At 49.8% G+C, this 21,735-nt stretch overlaps 1 protein-coding gene across 2 annotated transcripts; it reads right to left on the bottom strand.

Annotated features, from left to right (window-relative positions):
* Positions 1-5,862: 5,862 nt before the first annotated feature.
* Positions 5,863-21,230, bottom strand: tlx1 (T cell leukemia homeobox 1). Of its 2 annotated transcripts, none has more exons than XM_072239062.1 (3): positions 20,512-21,230; positions 18,235-18,472; positions 5,863-7,940 (listed from the first exon to the last, which is right to left on the bottom strand). In XM_072239062.1, the coding sequence occupies exons 1-3, from the start codon at positions 20,960-20,962 to the stop codon at positions 7,691-7,693; spliced, it is 939 nt and encodes a 312-aa protein (XP_072095163.1). In that variant the 5' UTR covers positions 20,963-21,230; the 3' UTR covers positions 5,863-7,690. The 2 variants fall into 2 exon arrangements, with proteins under 2 accessions (XP_072095163.1, XP_072095164.1); XM_072239063.1 differs by having other exon boundaries at positions 7,859-9,021.
* Positions 21,231-21,735: the final 505 nt, after the last annotated feature.

Here is a 21,735-nt window from a genome sequence, read left to right as displayed (position 1 = left end):
GGTTGGCGCAACATCATGGGCTAAAGTGCCTGTACTCTGCTGTAGTTCTGTGGGCTACAGAGCCGTCTGCTGCTCTAATTCACTGTCTAGTCCTATCACCAGAAGCTCGCTGTATCCAGGGAGCCTGTCCTTCAAACATGGAGAATTCCCAAACCTCAACACTCTGTCACCGTTTCTCACTGCCTCAGTGAAACTCAGATTCTTCACTAGAATATAAAACCTGCGGCACATGTCCCCTTTAAGCGAGGCACAGATGAAATGCTGGCATGGGAGCTGGACTTCAGCATTACCCATGGCGTTGAAGCCGTCGTTTGGAGTCAAAGAGCACTGCAGCACAGAAAATGGTCCTTCACACCATCTAGTCCGTGCCAAACTGTTGTCTTACCTAGTCCCATCAACCCGCACCTTGTCCATACCCCTCCCATTCAAACTTCTCCTAAATGTCGAAACCAGACCCCCATTCACCATTTCCGATGGCAGCTCATTCCACGTTCTCGCCGCCTTCCGAGCGAAGAACCCCCCCCCCAGGTCTAAATGTCTTTAAAGTGTTAAAATTAAACCTGCAGTCACCACTTCAGCTGGTAGCTCGTTCCACTAATGTCTATCACTAAATACTGAATGTCGCAGCACAGGATAAAACTTGCAAGATTTAAATTTGTGATCAATTTCTAGAGAGAGAGGAGAAGAACAACTTAATGGAAATGCAATGTTTTCAGATTGAACATTTGAGACAGGGATTCATGTTAGCTTCAGGCAATGATACTTCAGATCCAGTTGTGAGGTGGAGTCAGTAATCCTGGTGTAGTCTACTTGCTCTCCCGTACTGGTGCCGGGCAGTTGACTCACTGAAACTCGATCCAAACTCCCAGAGCAGCACGATGTGCCGCCGCGATCAAAGACATTTATACTGGAACCACCTCATTAACATTTCATCAGATTCAGACCATTACCAATTGTGAAATATTGTCTTGTTCTGTGCCGCCGACACTGTCAGTGTGAGCAATTGTAGGAAGAGCGGAATGAGAGAGCCAGCGTGTGAATGCATGTTAACTCTGTGAACGGGCCTGTAGCTTTGACGGTGTGGAGGAGTGTAAGTGGAGAGGTTTATCAAACTGATCTGAAATAAAATAATGTGAACAGTAGGAACCTTGCTTCTTTGCAGTTTGAAGGTGAAACCTTCTATTTCCTCACAATTTACAGGAGTGAAAGGGCTTTTTTTTGAGAATCAGCCTCATATTGTGAGTGATTGGGCAATTTGTAACCGAACACTTTGTTAAGTATCACTGCGATGCTCCCTGGAATGACAGCATTGTGTCTGAAAGGCTGGGGCGATAACTATTGAATTTCAAAGTGAGCAGGTAAATGCCATTCCCAATTGCTTTTAAGTCAGGGAGACCCGGTCTAGCCAGGTCTCTGCGCCCTACCGGATTCGGCTGCAGGTTGACACTGGGAGTACAAACCAGAGAAAGGGAAGGGTGGGGGTGTGACTGAGAGCAAGCAGGGGCTACACGGAGCAGTTCTGGTGAGGGGCTCCTTCTTCTGTCCCACTGACAGTTCTCAGACTGTTCCACTGGACCAGCATCTCAAGCCAGGCAAATACCTTAAAGAACACAAAAGAGTACAGCACAGGGACAGGCCCCTCAGCCCATAAGGTTGTGCCAAAAAACATTCAATACCTTCTGCCTTCACATGGTCTGTATCTCTCCATTCTCTGTATATCTCCGTGCCTAAGAGCCTCTTAAATGCCTCTATTGTATCTGCTTCCACCACCACTTTAAATATCTCTAATTAAATAATGAACGAATCGCCCTCGGCAGCACATTCCAGTCACCCAGCACTCTGTGTGTAAAACTAAACCCGCCCGGCACATCTCCATATAACCACATAACAATTACAGCACAGAAACAGGCCATCTCGGCCCTTCTAGTCCATGCCGAACGCTTACTCTCACCTAGTCCCACCGACCTGCACTCAGCCCATAACCCCCCATTCCTTTCCTGTCCATATAGCTATCTCCTTTGACTTTACCCCCTCTCACCTTCGTTGACAGTTCAATTCTGTGGAAAATGTGTTGTCTGTCTAATCGATCAATGTCCCTTATCATTTTATAAACCTCGGTCTGGTCTCTCCCCAGCCTCCACAGTTCCAGAGCAAACAACCATAGTTTGTCTCACCTCTCCCTATAGCAGATGCCCTCTAATCCAGGCTGTATCCTGTTGAACCTCTTCTGCACCCTCTCCAAAGCCTCCACGTCCTTCCTGTAGTAGTGTGACCGGAACTGAATGCAATCCTGAAGATGCAGCCTAACCAGAACTTTGAAAAACTGCAACATAACTTTTCAACTCTTGAACTCAGAGCCTCAGAAAATAAATGCAAGTATGCCATGTGGCTCCAGACTGTCACATGAGATCCCCCTTCTGAAACGTAATTAGGTGTTACATCTATTTTTATTAATGATAAATTAACCAAGATCCACCCACCTCTCCATGTGTCCCTCACCGCTACCTACCCACCCTCTCCCTCTCCCCCACCCCACTGAGCATTAGAGTATAAGACATAGGAGATGAATTATGCCATTCAGCTCGTCGAGTCTGTTCCACTCTTCCATCATAGTCGATTTATTATCCCTCTCAACTCCATTCTTCTGCCTTCTCCATATAGACTTTGACACCCTTTTAATCCTGAACCTATCAATCTCTACTTTTCAATATACCCAATGATTTGGACTGCACAGCTGTTTGTGGCAATGAATTCCACAGATTCACCATCTTCTGGCTAAAGAAATTCCATGTCAACTCTGTTCCAAAGGGACGTCCTTCTACGCTGAGGCCATGCCCTTTGGTCCTGGACTCGCCCGCTATTGGAAGCATCCTCTCCATACACGCTCTATCTAAGCCTTTCAATATTCAATAGGTTTCAATGAGATCCCGCTCCTCATTCTTCCAAACTCCAGGGAATACAGGCCCAGAGCTATCAAAAGCTCCTCATATGCTAACCTTTTTTGTTCCTGGGAACAAACATTCTCATAGATCTCCTCTGGACCCTCTAAAATGTCAGCACATCCTTTCTCAGATATGGGGCCCAAAACTGCTCACAGTGGGGTCTAACCAATGCCCCACAGAGCCTCAGCTTTGCTTTTATATTCTAACCCTCTCGGAACGAATGCTGACATTGCATCTGTCTTCCTTACCACAAACTCAACCTGCAAGTTAATCTTCAGGGAATCCTGCTCTTTGCACCTCCGATTTCCTGTTTAGAAAATACTCTATGCCTTTGTCCTTTCTATCGAAGTACATGACCGTACACTTCCCGACACTGTATTCCATCTGCCACTTCACTGCCCATTGTCCTTATCTGCCTGAGTCCTTCTGCAGACTTCCCCGCTTCCCCCATACTATCTGTCCCCACACCTATCTTTGTATTGTCTGCAAATTTGGCCACAGAGTCATCAATCCGGTCATCCAAATCATTGACATATAATGTAAAAAGAATCAGTCCCAACACTGATCCCTGTGGAATACCACTAGTCACTGGCAGCCAACCAGAAAAGGGCCCCTTTATTCCCATTCTTTGCCTCCTGCCAGTCAACCAATACTCTAACCAAGCTAGCATCTTTCCTGCAATACTATTGGCCCTTAACTTATTAAGCAGCCTCATGTGTGGCACCTTATCAAAGTTCTGAAAATCCAAGTAAACATCTTCCCTTTGTCTATCCTGACTGCTATTTCCTCAAAGAATTCCATTTGAATTGTCAGGCAGAATGTCCCCTTAAAGAAGTGATGCTAACTTTGATCTGTTTTATCAATGCCTCAAAGTACCTCGAAACTTCATCCTTAATAATTACCTTCAACACCTTACCAACAACTAAGGTCAGGCTAACTGGCCTATACTTCCTGTCTTTTATCTCTCTCCCTTCTTAAAGAGTTGAGCAATGTTTGTGATTTTTCTAGTCCTTCTGAACCATTCCAGAGCCTTCTGACTCTTGAAGGATTACTACCAATGGCAACAAAACCTCTTCGGAATCCTGGGGTGCGGTCTATCTGGTCCAGCTGACTTAGTCATAGAACTGCAGAGCACTGTAGCAGAGAAATAGGGCCCTTGGCCCATCTAGTCCATGCTGAACTATTATTCTGCCGTATCCCATCAGCCTGTACCCACATCATAGCCCTCCATAAACCTCCCATCTATGTACCCGTTCGAATTCCTCTTAAATGTTGAAATAGAACCTCTTTGCACAGTCTCACCACCCTCTGTGAAGAAGACCCTCCTCGTGTTTCTCTTAAACATCACACCTTTCACCCCTAACTCGTGACCTCTCATTCTAGTCTCACCTAACCTCAATGGAAAAAAAACACTCTTACACTTACCCTATCCATAATCCTTCTTAATTTTGTATACCTCTGACAAATCTCCCCTCATTCGCATGTATTCGAGGGAATAAAATCCTAACCTGTTCAACCTTTCCCTAAAATCAAAGGCTTACAAGACTTACCTCTGTAACTTCAGACTTTTCAGCCTATAAAGTTCCTTATCCTTAGTAGTAACAACTACGCTCAAATCTCCTGCATACTGTTTGGTTGGTGGCGATGGGGTGAGGGTGTGTTAATGGGGGATGGAGAGTTCGGGTCGGCAGGGAAGGGCAGACGGTGGGTTGGTGATAGCGGAGTTGTGGAAAAGGTGTAGGTGGGTTGGGAAAGAGGGTTGGTCGATGGGAGGTGGGGATGAGGGTGAGGGATGTGGGTCGGTTGGACAGATTTCCTTGGTGACCGCAGTGTGTAAAGGAGAATGAGAGGGAAGATTGGGGCGTATAAAGTAACGAGAGCCTTGTTATAAACAGCATGAGCCCATCTGACTAACAGAGCGGTCAAACCCCGGGGCAGTGGTTTAACATACTTTGTGGAAGGATTAGACAGGAAGAGGGGACATTTTCTCATCTGGAGGAGTTGGCCTGGAACTCACCATACCCCACCCCTTCCCTCAAATACAGGACTGAGAAGCCGTGACCTACAGTCAACGGAGCGCTGCTGTCAGATTTCAAGTTTCTGGCGCGATGGACCAAATGGCCTCCTTTAGCCCTGTCCATTACCCGCCATCCACACCGCCGCCCCGGTGTGAGTTCCGTTCTCTGAAGTCCGGGCGCAGGGATCTTGTCCGGCGCCATGAGCGGGGGAGGAGGGTCACTCGGCTCGGTCGACCCACCCCGCTGCAGTGGTGCGACTCTCCCCATCTGAGAGCATCTACCACCCGGGCCCGACATGAAAAGTGGGGCGGAGAGGAAGGGTGGAGGTGGGCGGACAGCGCCGGGGATGGTGGGGCGCGGGGGGGGGCCTCTTTTTACCACGACCCCTCAGACACACAAGGAGTGAGGACGACCCTCAGTTCATCCCCAAAACCGAACCGTCCCTCAGACGGTAAACCTGCAGTAGATGTTTTAGCCGTCAAATTCTTTGAGCTGGAGATTTTAGGATGAGAGGTGGTATAGACGGTGAAAAAGGGACAGAGCTCGGTGGACAGCCAGACACCAAGTGGCCAATAGGCGGAGGCATCACTTTAATGTGATCGTAGGAAAGTACAGGTGCGATGTCAGAAGCAAGTTATTTTTCACACAGAGAGTGGTGGGTGTGTAGAACGATTCATTGGAGGTGCTTAGATAGGAACATGGATGACAGAAAATTGGAGGACTGTTTGTGAGGGAAGGGTTAGATTTGTCTTACAGCGGTTTAAAAGGTCGGCACAACAGGGTAAACCGAAGGATCTGTAATATTTTATGTTCCCCGCAGCCCCCTCCCCATTTTCCCGACACCGCGCCGGAGGGAGATTCAGTCCTGGCGGAACTCGCTTAGAAACAACAACACGGACAAAGAAAAAGAACTTCTGTTTTATTTACACTGTTTACAAGTTAGCGGTTGGAACATCACACGCACAGCTCCCGTGACCCTACCATAAAACAGTGATATCACGAAAACGCTGGGTCAGAGATGGAAGTTCCCTCGGGGCAGGCCGCAGATTTAAATCCCACCACACCGGGGTCCCGTATCCTTCGGGAATCACGGTTCCATCACGCAGGGTCCCCGGGGGTGGACGGCGATAGAGCGCCAGCTTCCCGGCGGACAAAGTGAACGCCGTTCGGAGGGTCCTAACTTGGGCGTGTATGATCTGCCTATGCGTCACACCTAAAGTTTGCGTCCTCGTTGGGGCCGCACTGGAAGTGCTGTGGAGGGTTTTGGCCACACTGTTACGGGAAAGACACGGCTGAACTGTAAGGACTGCAGAGAAGATCTGCAATGATATTGCCAGGACTAGACGACTAGAGTTAGAAGGAAAGGTTGGCCAGAATGGGCTTTATTCCTATGGAAGAAGCAGAAAGAAGGGCGATCACATCGAAAGTTGTAAAATCACGAGAAACATCGATAGGGTGTACAGTAACAGTCTTTCCCCAGGGACGGGCAGTCCAAAACTAGAGGGCATAGATTTAGGATGAGAGGGTAAGCATATAAAAGCGACCTGAGGGGTAATATTTTCACGCAGAAGGCGGTGAGTATATGGAACGAGCTGCCCGAGGAGGTGGCCGAGGCAGGTACATACAGAGAGGCGGGGCTTGGAGGAATATGGGCCAAAAACAGGAAATTGGGACTGGCTGTGTGGGCACCCAGGTCGGCATGGACTGGTAGGGCCGGATGGCCTGTGTCCGTGCTGTATTGCTGCCGGACTTTATGACTATTTCCCTACAGATAAAGCGGGAGTTGGGAGGGGAGGTGGTTCTGGAACGACCTTCAGGATCCGAGCAAGTAGGATGGGGAAAAGGGGTTACATCATCGGCCTCCCAGTGTCACCTCTGGGGCGGGGGCCGAGGGGAGGGACCCGGAGACGTTTGCCGGTGATTACTGACCTCCTCCGACTGCAGGACGATGTGCGCCACCCCAAAGCTTTCCATCTCATTTCAAAACTACCTGGCGGACAGACCTTTGGGCGCCAGATGCAGGGGACTGGCGCTATAGAAATGCAGGATATTCTCCCCCTCTCTAGAGACCAACCGGCCCCCGGTGTGCATTTTGCTCTCTTCTCGAGCAGTCCACTCGTAAAACGGGAAAGGTTTCACCGTGACGTTTCTGTTCTTGGAAGCAACATTCATACAAAAATAAACCCGAGATTCTTCAAATACACAAAGCCATCGTGTAGAAACGGCTTCTCTTTCCTCATTTTAGACATAATTTACACAAGAAACGTAGAAAGGTGATTACTGAAAATATTTATCATAAGTGCATAACCTTCTTGCAAGTTTTATCCCAGCTAAGGGCGGGTTAGTGTGCTGAAATCATCGTGGCGTCTGGAACTTCATTCTAAGATTTCTGTCACACACGATTAAAGTTAAAATTGACCTTCAGAAAGCAAAATACTTTCATCACTATTTTACCATTTTATACATTTATATGTTTTATATACTGTTTGTGTGTGGGGTGTATGTGTAGGCGCGCTTTCAGATATAATTTTAGAGTGTACTCACTATATCTTACAGAATTAGCCCCTTCGCCGCAGCCCAGGGATAAGTTCAGTGTGTTAGCGTTTAAAGTGTGAACTCGGACCTCTTACTAACTGGATTTTTTTTAAAACTAACTTGCCATTGGCAGAGAGCGGGCACGGTTTGTCATCATTATGAGAACTTGTGTAAACTGTCAGTCGCTCTCCCTCACTATGTCTTGGATGAGGAGGAACCGCCTCCTCCGTCATTCGCGGGTAAGAAGGCCAGGCATGGTGTGGCAACCACATCACCCTCGCCTCCAAGGGCGTTGCACTGCCGCTCCCGGGCACCAGGAGTCGCTAGCGGAGAGGCGAGTTCACCTCCCATCCCGAAACAGCAGCCGGAACCTCCAGAGAAAAACTGCTTGAAACCTGCGGCAGAACCAGCAATTGCCGGGAATACTCGGCAGGTTGGGCAGCGTCTGTGGAGAGAGAGAGAGACAGAGCTCACCTTTCAAGTGCAATGAAATGTTTCTGACCTGAAACGTGAACTGCTTTCCTCTCCGCCGACACAACCCGAACTAATCAAGTCTTTCCAGCGTTTTTCTATATATTTTGTCTCAAAATATCCTGTAACAAATTAACAGCTTGAAACAATTTAATTTGGGCATCAGAGTGTGGTGTTGGCGAGATTACTATGGGGGAGCACTGTGAGGAGGGGTATATCATTGCGAGAGGGGGCACTGTGAAGGGACTACAAAGGGTTGAGTAACTGTGAAGGGGAGGGGTCACTGTGAAAGGGTGTCCAATGTACTGTGGATTGGGGGGGGGGTTCACTGTGAATGTGGGCGGTCACTGTGAAGGGGAACTCTGACACTAAGACCAGTTGCTTCATTGAAGGTTGGTGAGCCGCCCAGCCCAGGTTTGTACTTCCCGGACCCCCAGTCTTCTCAGACACATCGGAACCGGCCGTACTGCAGCTGCTGGGCCATTTGGGGGTCTGGGGTGGAGGACGGTCTGCAATGCGACAGAGGGCTGGCTGACACCGAGAGCTGTGTGTGCAGAGTCCTTGTCTCTCTCTTTGCATCTGTACCGCTGGCTCCCTCTGCCTCCGAGGTACTCTTCGCTGGCGATTCGTGTCCCGGGCTCTGTGCCTGCAGACAATCCGTTTGCTCTGCCGGTTGCCCGGGGCCCGTGCTGTTTCACACAAGGTCCCAGTTACCTGACCTCGCCCTCGGCTCTCTGATCTGCTCCGGGAGTCCGGCTTCCGGTGCCGGCAAGTCCCGGTGTCTCGGCCCGAAGCGAGGAACAGGAGCCCGGGGGAGGAGGGCTGCAGGAGACTATTCGCAGGATGCGGCCACAGAGGTGACGGAGGCGATCTTACTGTTGTCGTCCGACCAGGGCGTCAGGTTCTGCAGCGCGAACAGGGAGGCGTTGTGCAGGCAGATGGGGTCGGGTTGGATGGGCTGGCTCAGCGACTTCTGAAAGGCCTCTTGCTGGAGCTGCATCAGGATGCGGTTCGCCTGCTGCCTCTCTGCCTCTCTCTCCTCCGCCGTCTGCCGCCTTCGCCCAGGAGCAACCAGCAACCGAAACAGAAAGAGACAGAGACTCTGTCAATCAACCTGCCTGACGCCGGCCTTGGTGTGGGGAGTCGGGGTGGGTGGGTGGGTGGTGGGGGGGAAGGGAGAAGGGTGAGGGGAGGGTGGGACTAGGTCTCTACCCCCGACAAACCTTTCCCACAAGGACTGGAGTGGGCAATAACTATTCAAAGTTCAAAATAAATGTATTGTCAAAGTACATATTCGTATACCACTCCGACATTCGTTGACTGGCACTGAATGAACGACGTTATCGTAAGATATAAGAAGAGAGTTAGGCCATTCAGCCCATTGAGTCTGTTCCGCTATTCAATTGCGGCCGATTTTTTTTCAATCCCTTTCTCCCACTTTCTCGTAACCCTTAACCCTCGTACCAATAAAGAACACATGAATCTCCGTCTAAAATACACGCGATGACTCGGCCCGCTGTGGCCGACTGTGCCAACGAATTTTACAGATTCAGCACCCTGGGAATCTACAGCACATTACAGGCCCTTCGGCCCATAATGTTGTGTTGACCATGTAATCTACTCTAGAAACTGCCTATAATTACCCTACGGCTTAGCCCTCTATTTTTCTAAGCTCCATGTACCTCTCTAAGAGTCTCTTAAAATACCCTATCGTATCCAATAAAGAAATTCCTCCTCGTTTCTCCTCACCCCTTTATTTTGAGACTGTGCCCCCTGATGGAAACATCGTGTCCAGGTCTTTCCTCAAAGAGCGGCTTTTCCCCACTCCTACCAGACTCCCGAGGCAATGCTCTTTTTCACAAAGAAGCAGCAGAGACGGCGCATGGTGGAACCTGGCGCAACCAACTACCGGCTGGAGGAACACAACGGGTCGAGCAGCGTCGGGGGTGGGGGAAGGAGAAAAGAATTGACTGCAAAACTTCGCATCTTTCACATCCCCTTCCCGGTAATGCTGTCACGTTCTCTATCCCTCTTTCGGTACTTTGCACCATTTTAAACGGCTTTACAATCTTTGCACTGTTTTGCTGTTCATACGCTGTCGCGGTCTTTACTCTTGTGTCTATTATTACCGTGCACACGATTTTACGGTATTTACTGTTGTGTCTATTATTACCGTGCACACGATTTACAGGAGCAAGGAATTTCACTGCCCCCGTGTGTCTCAGCGCACCAACTTCAGTAAAACGCTCTGAACTGCTTGAACGGGTGACTCCGGGGATGGGGACGGAGGGGCCTTTCACACGAGTGAACTGAGACGTTGTGCTGGGAGGTGGCCCCGATACACAGAGGGGCAGAAACTCTCGCGGTCAGCGTTCCCTCTCACAAGTAGCCACGGCCGCCTCACTTTCTGGTCTGCATTAGGAATTTTCACCGACGCTCTTCACGCCCGCGTCACTGGACAGAAAACGTCCTCTTTCTCAGCATCGGCGCAGCGAACTCCCGTTCACCAAGGGTTGTTTATTTATTTAATCTTCCCGTTCACATTTAGAGACCGCCCCACCCCCTCCCACAATCGCCGGTGTCCAACTTTATACTTCGACTTATTAGACGATTTGGTTAATAGGGAGTTTCCAGAACAGGACGCCAATGAAAGGAGACAGTCCCACCTAATCCCCACCTCCCGCTACTATTCCGCCAATCAAAGAAAGAGCCCCAGGTCACAGCCATCAATCAGAGGAAGCACGTTTTATATTCTTTCGCAATATCCAACCAATAGTCACCCTTTGGCACAAATCCGCTGCTTTCATTTCTGTGAAACTTTCTTTTCCAAATTTATACTGTAAACCACAGTCTTTGCCACCCACCATGGGTCACAGATCCTCCCCGTTAGAAAACTGCACGACAGAGATACCGAGCAATCCTCGGTGTATGGGGGGGGGGGGGGGGCAGAAACACTCGCGGCCAACAGTACCGGCAATGGTGCACGAAATTCCAACCCCAATCAGGGAATTTAAATCAGTTAATAATCTGAAATCAGCTGCATTTACGTCCACAATACTATAGCTGTAGCTCTACATGGCTCACGAATGAGGAACTCGAGATAGACCAATCAGCAGCAGAGCCCAGGAGGAGGCTCTTCGGCCCGTCACGTCTGCCCTGATTATGAGGCCAAATGCATCGGATACGTCCTGTTAATGGCCGGATCAGGACAAATAAATTAAAAACCAACGGAGTAAACAACCACACATACAAAAATTGCTGGTGAACGCAGCAGGCCAGGCAGCATCTCTAGGAAGAGGTACAGTCGACGTTCCGGGCCGAGACCCTTCGTCAGAACTAACTGAAAGAAGAGATAGTAAGAAATTTGAAAGTGGGAGGGGGAGGGGGAGATCCGAAATGATAGGAGAAGACAGGAGGGGGAAGGATGGAGCCAAGAGCTGGAAAGTTGATTTCGGATCTCTCCCTCCCCCTCCCACTTTCAAATTTCTTACTATCTCTTCTTTCAATTAGTCCTGACGAAGGGTCTCGGCCCGAAACGTCGACTGTACCTCTTCATAGAGATGCTGCCTGGCCTGCTGCGTTCACCAGCAACTTTTGTGTGTGTTGTTTGAACTTCCAGCGTCTGCAGATTTCCTCGTGTTTGCGGGAGTAGGCAGCCAGCTCCAGCCCTGGCACTAATCTCCCCAGCATCGATCACAGCTTCAAAAGGCGACGCCTCGAAAAGGCCCCCCCCCCCATGACCTTGTCTCATTTTTGCTCATTGCTACCATCCAGAAGGTAGAACAGGGAATCTGAATACACACACTCAACGATTTAGGAACAGCTTCATCAGATTTCATCAGGTTCATCAGGAACCGCCACCAGATTTCTGAATGGACAATTAACTCGTGTATACTACCTCACCGTTTTTTTTCTTTTTATTTTTCTCTCTTTTGCACTAATTAAATATATATGTATATAGATGATTGCAATTTATAGCTTTTTTATGTGTTGCAATGTACTGCTGCGGCAGAGCAACACATTTCGCGACATACGCCGGTGATATTAAACCTGATTCTAATTCTGTTTAAGAGAGTCACCAGAAACTGCCGCTGCTAGAACCCTGAGCGACAATCTGCACAATCTCTTGAGAATCAACTAAAAAAAAATCTGCTAGATGAACTCCGCGGGAAGAAAGAAATTGTCGACGTTTCGGGTCCTGATGCAGGAGTTCAAATCGAAACTCTTTTCCTCCCTCATACGCTGCTCGATTCGCTGGGTTTCTCCAGCAGATTGTATGTTGCTCATCTGTAAGGACGCTGGCTTATCCTTTCTCCCGCTGGACGCTCTGGCACCCAGCGGCGTTGATGGATAACGGGCCAGCGCTCACGACTCCAGAGCCACTTTCCTGCCTTTCGTTCCAAATCTCGGACGTGAAACATGAAACAATAGATACTGCAGAGGAGGACACACACAAAATTCGGAAGAAACTCAGCGGGTCAGGCAGCATCTATGGAGAGGAGTAAACAGTCGAGGTTTTGTGTGCAGACCCTTTTTCGGAACTGGAAAGGAAGGGGGGGATAGGCCAGAATAGGAAAGTGAGGGAAGGGGGATAGATGGTAGGTGATAAGTGAGACCAGTTGGGGGAGAAGGTGGATGGGGTGGGAGGGGGATGAAGTAAGAAGCTGGGTAGTGATAGGTGGACGAGGTAAAATGCTGAAGAAGAAGGGATCTGATAGGAGAAGTCTGAATCCAATTCCACACTCCTCTGGATTCCGGACTGTCTCATATGCAACCACCCCATCAGGATCATAGAACGATTACAGCAGCGGGGCGGACATTCATCTAGAACGTCCACTCGGGCCTTTTGTCCCCGAAATGTGGATCTGCAGGTCACTGACCCAAAGGTGCGTGGCCGTATGCTGTTTGAATGTGATCGGCTGAAGAGACCCCAGCGTTGTTAAAACCCCAGTGACTCCGCGTTTGTGTGCTACGCCCCTCTCCCCAGAGCCACGCATTTCTCCTTCCAGAGGGTAACGAGCTGCCAGAGGAGGTGGTCGAGATGGATAAATCGTAACAGTTAAGGCTACAATTTAAATCGTAAGCATTTACATAGGTAGTTAGAGGAAAAGGACTTAGAGGGTTATGGGGCGAATGTGGGTAACTGGTCCTAGCAAGAAGGATGCTGTGGCTGGCATGGACCAAATGGGCCGAACGGCCTGTTTCCGTGCTGTATTACTCTATGACAATATGAAGATACTCATTCAAGTCTAATTTAAACCGTATAAAGAGCATACCAGCCCCTTCCAACTGTGGCAGGAGGTCCTAGGCTTGAAACATTCGTTGTGTTAAAACGAAATGCTCCCGCCACATTTGATTGTGGCACCTTTATACCATGCCGACTGCTTCTGAACCTTCTGAATTGTCAGCTCTGTCTACAACAACAAGAGAAAATCTGCAGATGCCGGAAATCTGAGCAACACACACAACATGCTGGAGAAACTCAGCAGGCCAGGCAGGTACCATAGAATCATTCAGCTAAACACCGTAAAATCTGCATCGCGCCGGATTATTTAGGCGGATAGCACATATTACACGGGATTGTTAGCTCACGTTATACGAGGTATCACGGGTGGACGGTACCGAAATAAGCGATTCTGCCGAACCAGTCCCTGCTAGTGTTTATTTTCCACCCGGAGGCTCCGCATGCACCCCGCCCCTCCCCCCATTTCCCCCATTCTCCGTGTGAACAAGCAGAAATGCTGGATGAGGGTTCGATTTCAACATTTAAGGTAAGTTTAAATAGGTAGGTGGATGGGAAGGTTATGTAGAATCATGGTCCAGGAGAGGGTCAACGGGACTAGGCAGAACAATAGTTCAGCACGGATTAGATGGACCGAAGGATCCGTTTCTGTTCTGCAGTGTTCTGCGACTCCGTTCTTTCCTCTGCTCGCTCCCTTCCCGTTAAACGCTCATGGACACTCCCCACCGCTACCCCTCCATTTGGAAGTGAACTCCACATTCCCACCGCCCTCGAGGGAAAGGGGTTCCTGTGGATTTCCCCCGCTGACACCGACGGTCTCTGTTTCCCCCGTCCCGCCAGCGCAGGCAGACTCTCTGCCCCGCCAGAACCTTCCAGCAGTTCACAGATGTACGCGGAGTCTCCCTTCTTCTCTCAAGTGAAAGGTCTGCCCGTCGCTTCAGGCTTTCCCTGGTGTCAACGTCTCTGAATTTCTTGCGCATTCCTTGCAAGCCTCCTCTGCGTTCTCGCCACACACCTTTCCGTAACAGGACAACCAGGGTGCACGCTCTCTGCTGTCTAACAACGCTCTGACCAAATGAGGAGCAAACCTGTCTCCCTTTTCGGTCCAATCTCCCTATAATCAACCCCAAGTGTTTGTTTTAAGGACAAAGCTCTGCTACCTGCCCTCGCTGGTGTCACTTCGATGCTAACCACCGTCCAGACCCACACTTTCCAACCTGACCTCTCCATTCCTGCCATCTTGCTGCCGTTTATCGGGGTTCCCAACCGCATCTCCCCCCCTCACCCCACCACCAACCTATCCCTCGCTTTCACGGAAGACTTTCCATGCTAAATGTCAGCTCTCCTTTTTATTGACTGTTCGCATCTGGTGTTCACATGCAAACCCGGCAAATGCGTTCTGGATTTCGGACTGCGGTCCTGGTGTGACGAGGCTGTTTGCCCGCCGAAGGTAGGCACCGTCCTCACCCGGAATCCCAGCTATGAATGCGCGGTGAGAATTTACACCCTGGCCTGACCTGCTTCCTGTGATCCAACCAAACAATTGCCCTTTAACCGGGCACGCAGGTGCCGCGAAGCTAGGCCTCAGAAACGGGGCGGCAGCGGGGGGTGGGGGGTCGGGAGAGAGGGAGAAGGGTAGAGGGAGTGGCGGGGCAGGGAAAGATTGGGGGAAAGAAATAGGATGGAGGGGAAAATTGAAACATAGAAGGAGCGAGAAGCAGGAAGGGAAAAGATGAGATAATGTCAAGAAAAGGTGAACTAAGACAGGGACAGAGTTTTGAAGGGGAGAGAGGGGAACCGGGAGCGGCTAGCGGGGAGAATTGTTCCTGGAAATTGGTCATCTCAAATTCGCCTCATCATTTCCCACATAGGCTCGTCCTGACGCTGCTCTGTTTATCACCCAGTTTTTTCAGTTCAAAAACTGGGACGGGTTGTTGTGCGTTAGTGCGAGAAAATGGAGAAAGGAGAGATAGAGAGAGGGAGGGAGAGGGGGAGAGGGTGGGAGAGAGAGAGAATGAGGGGGAGAGTGAGAAATGGGGTGAGTGGTAGAAAGTGGGGTGACAGAGGGTGTGGGAAGAAGGGAGAAGGTGAGGGTGCGAGCGGTTTGGGTGGGGATAAATTGGGAGAACGAAATCTGCAACGAAGGAGGAGTATTTAATATTTTTTCTGCGGACCCTGGACCTTTCTCTCAATCACCTGACAGTCGGGTGAGAAGTCACTGTCCAGGCCGTGAACCCGGGACAACCGGCGGCAGCCGGGGTAGTGGGGTGGGGTGGGTGGGAGAGGAACGTGCACCAAATCCCAGTGGTCCGGCTACCAATGTCTGAACGCAGGGCTGGAGGAATGAAATTTCCGCCGATGTGTCCCAAGAGGAAGCGATTGAACGGGCATTGGCGGTGGGGGCGGACTAATTAACTTCAGGACTGACCACCGAGGCGACGGGCACTGAAGATCAGAGTGTGAATGGGGCGGAGAGACGAGGATGCGGGAACGAACATCACTAACAGCATGAAACAATTTCCACCTGAACCAACGCTGGAAATGCCTAGTGAATTGGAAAGATCCGCGAAGAGAGAAGCGGTCTCCACGTTTCATCGGGCCAGACCCACTGAACATCCCCAGCATTTTCTGTATTGATTCCGGGGTCCAGCATTTGCGGGGTGGGGGGGGGGGGGAACCGCACTGGGAAACGGTGCAATCCTGGTGTCCATATAGTGGCGGGCTCATGGTAGGTATATAAAGATCTCCTGGAGCCGGGACGGGCCGGGACCTCTTAGGGGTCAGGTGTTTTAAGAATTATACCACGGTGAATGGATTCGGGGAGATGCTTCCATTTGGCGGGAATTGATAACCAGGAGCCATCAGTACAGGACGAACGGATTTGTCTAGGACGGAGCAGGGGGAAGATGGAACTCAGTCCAGTCGTGGGGGGGGGGGGAGGAGGGAGATGGTAGCAGGTCTAAGAGTAAGGGAGGTGGGTTTGGGACGGGCAAAAGGGGTTACGGCGATATGTTTGTTTCTTTTGTCAAATCTGTTTGCTGATATCTGAAAACTTTCCTGCAGTTTATACACGTCACGCACATCTCCACTTCCGCAACTTTGTGTCCCAGGACCCTCACCCAGGAAAACAACTCAATATTAGGAACACCTACGCTCCCTCGGCCTCCTTCTCCCCCTCGCCTTCCCTTCCTTCGTCCGCCTTCCTCCATTCACCCCCTTCACTCGCCCCCTCCCACTCTTTTCTTCCTGGCCGTGGAGCTTCAGCCCACCCGTTTCCCGTTTACCGAGAAATCTCCTGCGCGCTCGCTGGAATCCGATCTTAGCACAAGGCCTGCGGGTCCAGAGGCGGGGGCCGAGGACACGGGACGCATCTCTCGCTTCCCCCGATCTCTGTACAGAAGTACGGGCAAGAATCGGGTCAGGCCGGCCCAGTTCGTCCCGAAATCGAGAAGTCGGCCAGTGTTTATTCACAGGGAATCTAACGGAGTTTCTCTTTGTTTTACCAGAGCGGAATTCAACACCGATCACTGCCTTTCACCGAGTAAGGCGGGGAAAGGTTGTTCGATAGCGGAGGAGGTAAAAACCGCTGAGGACAATTCCCTTCTGAAACTCTTTCGCGTTTTCAACATCTTTAAATTTTCTTTTTCAGTATTAAGTTTTGCCTGGTTTGAATAAGAAATGTCCATTTCCACCGGCAGTAATTACCCGTCAATTACGATCGAAATAATTTATAAATAAACGAAAAATTGTGTAGGTCAGCCAGTTTCATTTAAGGCCCGATGAGGGTGGCAGGAAACTAGCGGACGGAAGGTTTCACCGGCCCGCACGTACTTGATCTTGGTTACTAAACTCAAACGTGCACATGAGATAAAGAGCTATTACCAGGAATGAACGGGGACCGGTGATTCCCATCAGCCGCCCCTGTAGGGGTTTAACCCCACGCCACCCTTCCTTTCTCCGGCCACTTTTAATTTCTCCTCCGTTCCTGGGTTTATCCTGCTTTCCTTTAACCCTCACCTCCCTTCTCCGTCAGAGCCAGTTCCGCGTTGGCCCCGCTCGCAGCATGGATAGGCTTTTCCTGAATGTCCGTCCGATTTATTTGTGGCCGATTTATGTTTACGCTTTTTACCAAATCTTTTCACTTGATAAAACAAAGCCAGTTTCAGCTCCGTATACCCGGTTCCTATCCATGCTAAAATTTAAATACGTATAACTTATCATCCAGGCAGCTTCCACAGAAATGAATAAACAGTCGACGTTCCGGGCCGAGATCTTTCATCAGCACTCGACCCAAAACGTCGATTGTTTACTCTTTTCCATAGATACTACCTGATCTGCTGAGTTCCTCCAGCATTTTTGTGCGTGTGTTGCTCTAGATTTCCAGTTTATGCAGGATCTCTTGTGTTTATCGTCCATTTAAACAGGGGTTGGACGATTTATCAGCTCCCCACTCCCCATCCCGGCCCAGAAGACTGTCAGTCTTCCTCAAAGGACGATCGAAGTAAAAACCTCACATCTTTCCAAGGCTGGGGGTGGTAGGCAAGGGAGAAAGGGTTTCTGGGACAGATGAGACATTGGAGTCCCATTCGGACCATGGATCCATGAAATGGCAGATCAGCCTTGAAGGGCCGAGCGGCCTCCTCTTGCTCTTAATCCCAGTGTGTGTAAGACAGTGTAAAATGTTCCCTATTGCCCAACTAAGTTCTGAAAGTTTGACACAACTTTTTCAGCTTCTATAGAAAGGAGTTCGGCAGTGATACTATTCTGAGTCCACCATTCTGTTCATTCGCCCTCCATAGTTGCCGGCTCCCGCAACCCCATTTAGACGCTGATTTTTTAAGAACCTTTGTGACGAAATACAGACTAACCCCCCTCACTTCCATCAGTCACTTGGTCCGCGCGTTTGCTACTGTGACGGGTTGAGGAGGGGAAGAGGCCGGCGGGGGATTGGAGAGACAGGGAGAAGGAAGGCTGCAGTTATCAGCCCAGGGATTTGGCCTGTGTTTCGTCCCAGCCCGGCCCTTACCTCCACTTGGTCCGCCTGTTCTGAAACCAGGTTTTCACTTGAGCGTCGGTCATTTTCAGGGCCTTGGCCAGCGCTGCCCTCTCGGCCGACGCCAGGTACTTCTGGCGGTGAAAGCGCTTTTCCAGCTCGCAGATCTGGAGGCGCGTGAACGAGGTCCGCGGTTTCTTTTTCTTCGGCGGAGTGCGGTTTGGGTACGGGTGCCCTATCCTCCGGGTCACGGTGAATGGCGAGAGAGCCACTGAAAAAAGAGGACGGGCGGGTGATGAGGAGAATCTCGGAGCCCGGACATAGACGCGAATCCCGGGCGCCTGGGGCGCACGGCCACTCGGTCCTGCGGGGCAGTGAGTCACCATATTTCGCTTTAAAAGAAACTTAAATCGCGGAGCAATGATTTCACAGACCAACCCCGTTGCAGATATCTTCGTCCTTCTCCCTTCAATATGAATAAAGGTCAAATTGTTGGGCTAAAAACTATCTATAAATACTCAAGGGTCAGTGTCAGTGTGAAGGGGATGGGGGGGAAGATAAGGACGGGGGCACAGAAATACAATGAAAGGGGAAGCAGAGAAAATGGACGGATGAAGTGCGGGGGTTGGGGGATAGGGAGAGAATGGTACGGGGTAGATAGGTGTAGGTGCAGTCTATCAAAAGAGAGTATAAGAGATTTAAGTACCCGGAAAACGGGAATGGTTTCGGGAAGGGAACGGGTAGAAGAGTGGGGAAATTGATGAAACATTTGGGATTACAGGTCAGTAAAGAACCAACGGCGTGAAGTTGAAATTGAGAGAAAAGAGAGGGAGTGTGGATTGGAGTGAAAAGGTTTGAGACAAAGTTACAAAGCGGAGACTTTGGGCCTATTGCCGCACCGGTACACCCTCGGCCCTCGGCTCCCGGCTCTCTGCACCCCGGGGCTCTCCGACCGGGTGGGCGACGAAGGGGGAAGAAGCCCCTTTTATATTCGATTAAAACCCATTTGGAAATATCACAGTCTTTAAGTAAAATATATTTCACCCGCCTCGCCCATTTCAGCGCGGCAGCCCGGCCCGGCCTGGGGACGGCGAACATGCCTTGGGATTTTCGAGCAGAAGCGGCGAAACTGCCCGAGGATCCGCAGCCTTCTCTCGGTAATGCAGCGGCAGAAATTCGGCGAGTTGCACCGCGAGAAAGGCCGAGCCGGAGCATCGAAGAGGCCTGTGTACAGTCTCACAAAAAGGCCACACTGCTATCACCTCACTTTCAAAATCCACATTGTGAAAAAGAAACTGAATTATAAAATCATTGCCTTCAAAACAGGTTTCGTTTCATAAACATACGACACAGAACCAGTGTTATGTGCCATTTCTAACTAACAGCTTTAAAACACAATTTATCCCGACAGATTATTACATTTAAATCCAGTGATTAAATCACACACTTTTAGCATTAATGTGTGATTAAACAAGAAGATTTTTATGGAAGCATTTAAGTACATTATAGTTTCATAAAATAAAACGTGTATAAGATATATTTGAATTTTACAAGCTAACATTAATTTGTAGATAATCGATTCATTTTATATTGAAATACGATTTCCCCTCAAGCTTTTCACCGTGTCTCGCTACATGTGACAGTAATAACTCATTACCAAAATATAATAATTATTTTAAATTCTCAGACCTTCATATTTGCAGATAAATAGTTTCTCTGAAGGATTATTTCTGGGAGTAGCTTTTGGACAAATCTTTACTGAGTGATCTTGATCAGTAAAAAGAAAATCCAAACAAATGCTAGGCTTCAAATAATCACAGTCGCTCCGAAGGGGACTAATTCGTTCGGGTTTTAGATAAAGTCTTCGTGAATTATGGAGGGATGTTTGGTCGATACTCCGGACCTGATTTAATATAGGTCAGTCAGTTCTTTAATTGTGTTAAATGTTTTGAAGGCGGGAGTTTGTGGAGAATTATGAGATCATCTTTGTCCCTTGGTTTTACTGATTCCTTTCAGTTTTAAATTTAAATTGGTTGGTTCTATCTCTTTTTAATTAAAAAGAAATCACATTCTATTAATATAAATTCTGAGCGTCATTGTTAAAATACCCGAAAAACGATTCCTGGCGAAAATGCCGCTACGGTGCCCGCGTTGATAATTTCAGAAAACAAACAAGGAAGGTTAGGAAATAAGGATTGTTCCCAGACTCTAGCAAGGGAGAAGGGGTTGGAATTGCGAGTGATTATATAGAAGGGGATGGTGCTGTTGTGGGTTTAGTGGTCTTAACTCACCGTCCCCGTTCCCCCTTACCTGTGAACCTGTCCTTCGTGTACCTCCTATTACTCTCCATCCACGGGAATGTCATGTTGCCCAGGGAGTTGTTGGCGGCGGGGCCAGGAGCACTACCCGTGCTCATGGGCTGGTGAACGCCGGCGGTCACCGGCCGATGGGCAGGCACCCTGATGACACCCGCTGGGTTCAAGCCGTTGCCGTTCATGCCCAGGTTGACGCCGTACGGACCGGCCAGCGAGGACAAGCTGCAGGCACCGTTGTAGCCGCCGCCGCCGCCGTTGTTGGCGTAGTTTACCGGTACGTTGTTGTAACTCCCGCTGACCATACATCCTAGTCCGTAGTCCACATCCTGGAGCCGCGAATTCGGAATCATGCAACTTCCTTGATCCGGATTGTTCAAGATCTGGTCTATTCCAAAACTGATGGGTTCGTGCTGAGAGTGCGGATGCGGTCCGCCCAATGGATCCATCCCTGCTCAGAGGGGTTGCCCGGTAACCGTGGCGTTTCCCAGGCGCGATCCCGGCTCCCCCGGTCTCCCAAACAAATAAAATTCGCCTCAGTTCTGCGGCTCCTCGGAGCGGGCGAAGCGGCAGCCGGGAGGCTGGTGTTATTTTGCAGGAGGTTTCAGAGTCGGCTTCGAAACCGAAACATCAATCATTGTTTGCCAGGAACTCCGAGACAGAATGCATCCTGGACGAGCGGGGAGGGGGTGGGCTGTTCTTTATTGGCTGGGATCGCAGTGACAGAGCCGAGGAGCGAAGGGGAGGGGGTTTAACAGGGCAGCGAGGAGCTGAACGGCGGGACCTAACCTTATAAAGTCAAGCCAGAAATTCATGCCAAAAGGATTTCGGATTCTCGAATTATTCATTCCAATGGCCCATACTGACTCACAGACCGGCGCTGAGGAGAGATCAGGTGGTACGTTCCCAATCATACCCTACAGGTCAAACCTCTGGTCGGGCTGGAATGTACAAGTCGCACCCCCCCCCCACCTCCCCGTGTCCACCCCGTTTCAGAGCTACTAGACGTCAGTGAACCGGCCGCTCCGTCTGCCGCGGGCGCCGCATCACTCAGCTGAAGAAGCCCCCAGTTCCCTGCCCCGTTGAAAATCGCCATACATAAAGATCATTGAATAATTCAGTAAACTCCTTCATGTGACCTCAGTCTTTGTAAAACAGGATTGTATGTATTTTTAAAAAAAATCTTGTTGAATTCTAAAGATTGAACTGGTTGCGAAGAGCG

Source organism: Mobula birostris, chromosome 21 (assembly GCF_030028105.1).
Source record: "Mobula birostris isolate sMobBir1 chromosome 21, sMobBir1.hap1, whole genome shotgun sequence".
NCBI lineage: Eukaryota > Metazoa > Chordata > Chondrichthyes > Myliobatiformes > Myliobatidae > Mobula > Mobula birostris.
The sequence above is the reverse complement of the archived record's forward strand: the minus strand, read 5'-3'. Positions and strand labels throughout refer to the sequence as shown.